The sequence below is a fragment of the Castanea sativa genome, chromosome 1 (assembly GCF_040712315.1).
Source record: "Castanea sativa cultivar Marrone di Chiusa Pesio chromosome 1, ASM4071231v1".
NCBI lineage: Eukaryota > Viridiplantae > Streptophyta > Magnoliopsida > Fagales > Fagaceae > Castanea > Castanea sativa.
The window spans coordinates 18,792,939-18,802,278 of NC_134013.1; the positions used below are offsets into that span (position 1 = coordinate 18,792,939).

Here is a 9,340-nt window from a genome sequence, read left to right on the forward strand (position 1 = left end):
GGTTAAAAGGGAGCTAAAAATGTTGTCCATGCCTTGGCTAAGGTTGTCTCTCCGATCGACCCAAGTTTGATTGAAAATACTTAGCTCTTTTTTTTTTGTTGGTGTGAGTATATATATATATATATAACTTATCAAATAAAAAAGTGTGTGTATATAATAAATAAATAAAATAAATAAAAAAGTAGGTATATATGTGTGAGGGGTTTATATTAGTGCTACAATTTGACCCCTCAAACAAAAATTTCTGACTTTGCCCCTGCTTGTAATATTTCTTCTTTGCCTCCCTCTGTTTTGGGGAAAGATAAGCTTGACTTCCTTAAACAGTTTAATGATAAGTTTGTCTTAGCCGGGAAAAAATAAATAAATAAAATTCCATCCAGACCTTGGGGCAAAAGATTTCTGATTAGTGCATTGGAATTGGTCTCACTTATCTAATTAAGTAGGTCCACAACCCTCATAGTACTACAGACCTTTAATATGGACTTTTCTTTCTCTTACTGGAATTTGTGAGGAGTTCAGGGAACAACTGCTCTCTTTCACCCAAAAATTATCTCATAAGACATCTCTTTAAAAAATGTTACGTGTGGGTCTTATATTAATATGATGTGAAAGAGAAGCCTCAATCTTCTCTCTTTCGCACTCTCTTTGGTCCCGCCATTACTTACCAGTTACCATTCGTCAAACTAAAATGAAAAAACAACCTACTTAGGCTACTTTGATGTCCCACACAACTCAAAACAAGGGTGGTATGAAAACGAATGTCGTGTACTGACTTTCTCTTGTAATATTTTTTCCTACCTTTCTCAACAGGTTACACGGTGATAATTACAATAACGAGACCAAAAGAAAAAAGAGGCATTTGAGCCACTATCAGTAGTCTATCAGTTAAGAGCCATATAGTTAAATTCAATCAATTGACTAATCAAACCTAGCAGTGGCAGAATGTGAATCCACTTAATTTCCAGGCCAAACCACTATAAATGGTACTGAAGGAGTACAAGGTTTTGAGCGAAAAGGCTAAATCATGGCTTGTCGCATCTACCCCTTCCTTACATGTATACTCTATAGTTTCTCTGCTTTTCTTTGCCTTTATGCCCATGAAGTTAGAAAATCTACAGAAAGCTACCACCTTCATCATACTCATACTGTTCAAGTCACCTCTCTATTACCATCAACTACTTGCAGTGCTTCTGCCAAAGGTTTAATTCTCTCTCTCTCTCTCTCTCTCTCTCTCTCTCTCTCTCCAGCAATTCAGCTCTCTAATTGTATTATAATTATACGAACATTGTCATCATCACGGTCGTCATTATTGCCATTTTTTACTATTATTGTAATTATCGTTGATCCTCCTATCATCAAGGCAACTCTAGAAATTGTTTTTAGAGAGGTAATTATAAAATTTAAATTATACAAAATTTAATAAAAATATAACTTTATATATTGACAAAAAAAAAAACCAAAATACATAAAGTTTTATTACTTTCTTGTACGAGTTAATTTTGAAATTGTTGCATGATAGTCTTATTTTCAATGTTGCAAGTTACATCTTTTTCAAAATTTTACTTTAATAAAATTATTCTTATACTTTTCCTTTTTGTTTGTAAGGACCTAAAATATTTTTAAGGGATCAAAATTTAAGGACAAAGTTTGGCTACAACTCTTACTAAATAAATTAAAACAACTATATATTTTGAACATTTAACCGTTGAATTGCATGTTCTTTATGTTTTTAAAACTCATATAAAATTTTATGTCAATCGGATGTTACTATTCGGTCCATAAACTTATCTTTTATGTAGAATTTTATGCTACAAAAACTCAAAATTTTAATATTTGATTGATGACATAATCATTGATCTTTGATTTTAGTGAAATTTCGCAAGCATAGAGGATATAAGAAGAAAATGTAATCCAATGGTAGATGTAAGTGCACAATTGCACCTGGACCCAAAGACAATTACGGGCTCAGGCCCAATGAGCCTTAAACAATAAAATTTGTAGAGTATGGGCTTAGAACCTAGGTTAGAAGTACTGGGAGCTTAACAACAGACTTTTGTAAATAAACACAAGTAAATAACGAACGACAATGACAAATGGATCTCCTCGGACTCAAGCTGAGGACTACTTCTTTGTTATTTCTCTTTCTTCCTTTAATATTACAATTTCTTAATTTCTTTCTTTGTTTTCTGATCCCCCCTTTTCTTTGGCCTTTACCCCCTTTTATACTTCCTTCCCTAATACATTTTGAACAGTGACTAGAAGTTTCCACCTCACTGTTTAGGGGTCACCTCCCCATTAATGCGGCCAGGAAGGTAGGTGCAGAGCCTTTAATGCGGAGGTGGCAGCCTTTACTCTTGATATTTTCTTTAATACTGGTGCATCTAGAAGATTCAGGATGTCCCCTTTTAACCACTGGTCTTTCCAGAGTTGTGCTTTGACCTTCATAATGAAACTTTGAATTCTCTAGGGCTTGTCCGTCATCGGCCGTATCCTCGGACCCTCGACGTATGGGCCAACTCATAGAGTTAATCCTGGAGCAGGTCGGCCCTCCATGTTACAGCCCAAAGGCCCATATGCCCATTTGGGTCCTTTTACTCCCCACAGTAGATTTGTCAAAATTCATATCCAATAAAAAAAAAATTAAGTGAAGTTGTAGCCTTAGTCTAAAACTTTAGGTGGTCACAATTTTTTTTAAAAGATAAAAAATCGTAAAATTTTAAATTTATATATAATAATTATATTTTTCTAGGTTAGGGTGGTCTTTTGACCACTCTGCCTTTAATGTGGAGCCGCCAATGCCTATAATGCAAAAAACTAGATGAGAAAAAGAAAAAAAAAAAAAAGATTTTATGGCCTGTATTGTTACAGCACCTGTAAAACTATAATTTTAGGAGGGATGCAATTTAGTCAATTGTAGAAACCTAACAAAAATTAGACCCATGGATTTTAGATTCAAAACTTTAAAATAGCACTAACCTCACAGAAGTTTGGACAGGAGGAGAAATTTGTCCATTGGGTTATTGAGGCGTGGCCCATCACAATTGAAATTTGTCACCATGTTTATTTAAATGGCAGCCATTACTTTATCCCACAAAGGGCTGCCTAGCAATAGCTTTTTGACTTCAACCCATGCATATGAATTGAGTGAGCCCTCTGTGTATGTGTGTTATCCCACGCTACTATGTATGTGAAATGACACTTGTTCATTGCACGAGAGAGTTTTTTTTTTTTTTTATTCAGTAAAAAAAAAAAAGAAAGAGTTTTTTTTTTTATTCAGCAAAAAAAAAAAAGAAAGATTTTTTTTTTTTTTTTTTTGAGAAGAAGGCTGTAATATTATTAAAAAAAAAACTACTCCTTACTTCCTTGGGTAGTTATGGACGTTTGTAGTTCCATCTACAAGTAGGATTAGTGCAGTAGTAATATTCTTATATTCGATTTCCTTAGTGTAGCCTTGTAGTTCATCTTCAATATTTGTATTTCGGCTCTCGTATTTGTGATCTTCAATTTGATTCAAGTAAGTTACATCACTTTACTAGTACTTAATCCTAATTACTTGATTTAAATGATCTTCAGCATGTTTGTCAATCTCTCGTCACAATCCCTTAGTTGTCGATCTTATTTACTTTAATATTATTTTTGCTATAATGTTTATATTAATCTCTCTTTGCTAAGAGGTGATCTTGATTGAGGTATTATAAAACCTATTAAAGTTGTATTCAGGTCCAAACAGGGAGGCATCCTTAACGGTGAAACACAAATATGGCCCATGCTTTCAAAGCAACAAAGACCAATTACAAATTCTTAATCACACTGAAATCCTCCTTCAAGACCAATCCAGGGTGAACTCAATCCATTCCATGTTTTCTAAGAACTCAGATGGCAACAAATTAAGAGAATCTCAAGCCACCACCCTTCCAGCTAACTCTGGTCTCACCATCGGCACAGGTAACTACATTGTCACCGTGGGCCTTGGTACTCCCAAAACAGATCAAACACTCGCATTTGACACTGGTAGCGACCTCACCTGGGCACAGTGTGAACCATGTGCAGGACAGTGCTATAACCAAGTAGACCCTATCTTTGATCCATCCAAATCTACATCCTACACCAACATTTCATGTCCTACACCCTCGTGCTCCCAACTCACTTCTGCCACAGGTAAACCACAATCTCACTCAACAAAATAGAAATGGTATTGCTATTACTACCTATTTTAGTAAATAAATTACTTTGTTTAATAAAGTTTACTTATTAGAGTGAAGGCTAATTTATAAACTACATCTCTAAAGTTTGGGAGTGTTTGGATTTTACTTCCTGAAATTTTAGAATTTGATTTTACTCTCTAAAGTTTAGATAGTTTAGATTTTACACCCTAATATTTCAGAATTTGAATTTTATTCCCCAAAATTTCAAGGGGCTTGGATTTTACAAGCTAAAGTTTTAGAATTTGGGTTCACCTTTAAAGTTCTATTCCATTTGCATTAGCAGTCCCTCCATCCATATTTTTCATTAATTGCCACATAATCTTGCAATGCATGTTTAGTTTATTCAATAAAATGATGCCACATCATTTTTCTAGCCTAAAAAAATTAAAAATGGCATGGCATGGCATAATAAAAATGATGTGGTATCATTTAATTAGATGAACTAAATATGTATAACAAGTTTATGTGGCACTTAACAGAAAATATAGATGGAGTAGCTGCTAATATAAACAAAATGGAACCTCATGGGATAAAATTCAAATTTTGAAACTTTAAGGTATAAAATCTAAACAACTCCAAATTTTTTGAGGTAAAATTCAAACACTCCCAAACTTTGAGGGATAAAATCAAAATTCTAAAACTTTACTATAAAATCCAAACACTCCCATATTTCATGGGGTAAAATCCAAATTCTTAAATAATTTCAGGATGTAAAATTCAAACACCTCCAAACTTTAGAGCTGTAGTTTGCAATCTAGTCTAAAATAAATTACCCATAATGTATTTTCTATCCGGTTAACATAATAGTAACAAAATGATGAATTTAGAATTTTCAAAGTTTGGGGATTTAGACATGAATTTGATGAAATTTCTTTTTATGGATTTTTTTTGCTTCATTTAATGTAATATTATTAAGTAGCAAGATATATAGACTCCTCTAGTGAATTTAGTAGTTTCCCAATCATTTTTTAAAAATAAATTGGAGAGGTTCTTGCCCAGTCATTGAAAAAGAAAATGATACTAGTGATGATATCACACATACACTTGTTTTAAGCGATTGTAAATTTGAGAATTTCGTACTATAGGAATCCCACAGCAGTGCTCCAACTCGAAGTGCTTATACCTTGTCCAATATGGGGATAATTCAAATACAACTGGATACTTTAGCAAAGAAAGGCTAACCATAACATCAGACGTGGTGGACAATTTTATATTCGGTTGTGGCCAGGACAATGAAGGCCTCTTCGAAGGCATTGCCGGGTTGCTAGGTCTCGGCCGCGGCCAAGTTTCCCTTGTGCAACAGGCAGCTCAAAAGTACAGTCAGTTTTTCTCTTATTGTCTACCTTCCACAACTAGCTCAACAGGATACCTTACTTTGGGAAAAGGAAATGAAGTTTCGAGTCCCATAAAATTCACACCTATGTTAACACTTTCTCAAGGGCCATCATTCTACGGCCTCAATTTGATTGGAATAAGTGTGGGCGGACAAAGATTATCGATTCCCACATCAGTTTTTTCGACTGTGGGTACTATCATTGACTCTGGGACGGTCATTACACGTTTGCCACCTGCAGCCTATAATGCATTGCGAACGAAATTTCGTGATATGATGCGTAATTATCAAATGACAAGCTCGAGTGTTCCAATATTCGATACATGCTATGACCTTAGCAAGAGCCAGTCTGTTTCAATTCCAAGCATAAGCTTTTTTTTCGAAGGTGATGTGAGCGTGGATTTGGACAAAGTGGGAATACTTGTCATGTTGAGCCAAACGGAAGCTTGTTTGGCCTTTGCTGGAAATAGTAAGCCAAGCAACATTGCCATTTTCGGGAATGAACAACAGAAAGGTTTAGAGGTGGTATATGATGTTGTTGGAGGGAGGATTGGGTTTCGTCCTGGTGGTTGTAGCTAATGGAGTAATAGTAATATAATAAAGTGAGCTAGTAACAAATCTATGTAAAATCCTTTTGAGGATTAGTGATTTGGAGGATTATAAAAAAATCCTCAATGTTTGAATTAAAAGTTGAGTGAGATTAGTGGAAATCTGTGTCGAACTTCTCAAAGATTTTCTTCATTTATATAATGAAATTTCAGATTCGCTACATCTAAAAGTGAATATAGTGCTTAAGTTTTTTATTTCATTTTTTGCCTGAAGTGGTGTTGAGTTATTTAAAAATTGATTTCACCGTAGAATGAATTATAACTGATTTTAGGTTAGAATAGGCTAGTAACTCCAATGTGGAAATTCTTAAAATCTAAACTATTTGTGGTTAAATGAATTATTTAAATATGGTTATGTCTATAAAATCTTAAACATATAAAAAAAAATAGTTCTAATAAATATTTTTGTAACTAGACACTGATAACTACATTGTCACTGTGGGGAGTAAAAGGACCCAAGTGGGCATTTGGGCCTTTGGGCTCTAGCAAGGAGGGCCGATCTGTTCTTGAGTTAAGAATTTGTTAGCACTGCGAATCGGCCCATACGCCGAGGGTCCGAGGACACATCCGAGGGTGAGTTTCTCCTCGGACAGACACAAGAGAACTCCGAGATTCACTACGAAGGTCAAGGCAGAATTCTGGAAAGACTGTTGGTTAAAAGGGAGAAACCCTGAACCTTCTAGATACACTGGTGTTAGAAAAATATCAAGAGCAAAGGCTGCCATCTCCGCATTAAAGACTCTGCACCTACCTCCCTGGCCGCATTAATGGAGAAGTGACCCCTGAACAGTAGAACTGAAACTTCTGGTCACTATTCAAAGGCACTAAGAGAAGAAATATCTAGAGGGGAGGGGGTTTGAGCAACACGTGGATAAAGCATCAGCAAAGGAAGTATTTAAGGGGGGTGAAGGCCAAAGAAAAGGGGATCAGTCAGTAACCAAGAAAGAAATTAAGAATTGTAATCTTTAAGAAAGAAAGAGAAATAATACAAAAATAGTCATCGGCTCACGTCCGAGGAGATCCATCAGCAATTATCATTCATTATTTACAAGTGTTTGCACACCATAGCTTGTCATTCAGTTCTCAGTACTTTTGATCTAGATTTCAAGCCCACACTCTACAAATTTCATTGTTTAAGGCTCATTGGGTCTGAGCCCGTAATTGTCTTTGGGTCCAGGTGCGATTGTGCACTTACAGTCACCGTGGGCCTTGGCACTCGTAAAAGAGATCTAAAACTTGCATTTGACAATGGTAGCGACCTCACTTGGACACAATGTAAACCATACGCAAGACAATATTAAGAGCAATTAGACCCAATATTTGACCCATCTAAAATCAGTGTGGTCGATACCGTACCGGTACCGGCCGTACCAGCCGGTACATACCGTACCGGCCAGTGCATCGGTACCGGTACACTTTTATATTGTACCGAAAAAAATACCGGCCATACCGGCCGCGTACCGGCCATACCGGCCAATTTCGGGCAATACCGGCCGGTACCGGGCGTACCGGCCGGTACAGAAAAAAGCTTCTTTTTTTTTTAGTTTTGTAATTTTTGAATTTTTGTAAAGGTATAATGGTAACTTATTTACATTAACTTCTTAGTATTATTTGTTTTCTTAGTATGCAATGAACAATTAAGTTTTCTATTTTTTATATTGTTTTTTTTTTTCTTTTATTTGATATTAAAGTCTAAAACTATGAATAATTTGTTCTGAATTGAGGTAATGTTTTATAATAAACTTTTATATTTACTATAATATAAGTGAAATATTATATGTTTATAAACATGGTTCTAAAGATTTTGGCGTGTGTGTGTGTGTGTGTGTTTATATATATATATATATAAAATAGCGGTAAACCCGAAACGGTACACCGGTATTGACCGGTATTCGAAATATATCGTACCGGTGGCCAAACCGGTACAGCCTCCGGTACGGTATTGACTTCCTTGTCTAAAATGGCAGTTGAGTTTCCAATTCCCTAAAGTTCACATCTATGTTAAAGCATACTCAAGAGACATCATTATAAGTTTTTGACATTATGGACTGGGGTTTTAATTAATAAAATGACATAATTTTAGATCATTAAAATTCCTTCCTTCATTTTTTTCTATCTTCGTTCTCAAAAAAAATTCCTTCATTTTGAGGTGAATTATGAGGTGAATTAAAATAGTATTAAATGGTCACCTTATCAAAGGATATAAATACTAAATGGAAAGGCTCGAATTAAAGCGATATGTAATATTTAGGGGAGAAAATCAAAATGCTTCCAAATTTCATGATGCAAATTGTAAAATTTTTTTAGGATAAATTGCAAATTACATTCTCTAACTTTACACAAATTTCAATTTAGTTTTATGATTTCACTTTTGTTCAATTCAATCATCTTCGTAGACTCAGTTTCAACTTCATTCAATTCAATCTTCATGTTAGTCTCTGTTAGAATTGCCTATTTGTGACTCCCACAAAGACAATGTTTTTGGACCTGACATTAAAAAAATCCAAAAACCTAGTAAAAATTAAGCAAAATTACAAATTACATTATTTAACTTTGTAAAATTCATTTCAACCATTTGTCTTCACTTTCATTCAATTTAGTCCTCCAACCTTAACCCTTTAAACAATAATAATAATAATAATAATAATAATACCCCAAATAACAAAAATAAAAATTTGTCCAAATAACAACAAAATTAGTTCAAACAACGACAAATTAACAAAATATTCAACAAAATGCCCATTCAAAAAAAATATTAAAAACTTATAATTATTCAAATTCGTAACTTGTCGACTCATTCCATAAAAATGACCCCTAATTTCATTTTTCCTTAGAAACAACACCAAAAGAGATATTATGGCTGTGTGTTCTTCTTGGTTACGCCAACAACTCTACTCTCCTTGACTTTGCAGTCACAACGGCTCTGCTCTCCTCAGTGGCTTGGCTCATAATTGTAGTAGGTATTATTCGTTATCCTTTGACTCTTTCTATCACTTTCTTCATTTTTTTCTCTATTATTATTTCAGACTTTTTAACTTTATTACTTTCATCTCAGCATTTTCAGTTCTCATTTTATCTCTTATCAATACCTTTTAGTTTTTTCATTTTGTTAGTAGAACTATAGAAGAAAATTGTAAAACTATATGTATTTGTGTGTTTTTTTTTGTTAATGTCAATATATACAATTTTTGTTT

General features: G+C 34.3%; 1 protein-coding gene across 2 annotated transcripts; it reads left to right on the forward strand.

Annotated features, from left to right (window-relative positions):
- The first annotated feature begins 945 nt into the window (after window positions 1-945).
- Window positions 946-6,260, forward strand: LOC142607850 (aspartyl protease family protein At5g10770-like). Of its 2 annotated transcripts, none has more exons than XM_075779499.1 (3): window positions 946-1,199; window positions 3,721-4,158; window positions 5,291-6,259. In XM_075779499.1, exons 1-3 carry the CDS (start codon window positions 1,025-1,027, stop codon window positions 6,115-6,117), a joined length of 1,440 nt encoding a protein of 479 aa, XP_075635614.1. In that variant the 5' UTR covers window positions 946-1,024; the 3' UTR covers window positions 6,118-6,259. The 2 variants fall into 2 exon arrangements, with proteins under 2 accessions (XP_075635614.1, XP_075635622.1); XM_075779507.1 differs by having other exon boundaries at window positions 1,095-1,199; window positions 3,711-4,158; window positions 5,291-6,260.
- Window positions 6,261-9,340: the final 3,080 nt, after the last annotated feature.

Bases quoted from the DNA above. Each gene is read 5' to 3' on its own strand.
- LOC142607850 (XM_075779499.1), top strand. From the start codon at position 1,025: ATGGCTTGTCGCATCTACCCCTTCCTTACATGTATACTCTATAGTTTC. The intron at 1,200-3,720 runs GTTTAATTCTCT...AGTTGTATTCAG, and splicing joins TTGCAGTGCTTCTGCCAAAG to GTCCAAACAGGGAGGCATCC. The intron at 4,159-5,290 runs GTAAACCACAAT...TTCGTACTATAG, and splicing joins CCAACTCACTTCTGCCACAG to GAATCCCACAGCAGTGCTCC.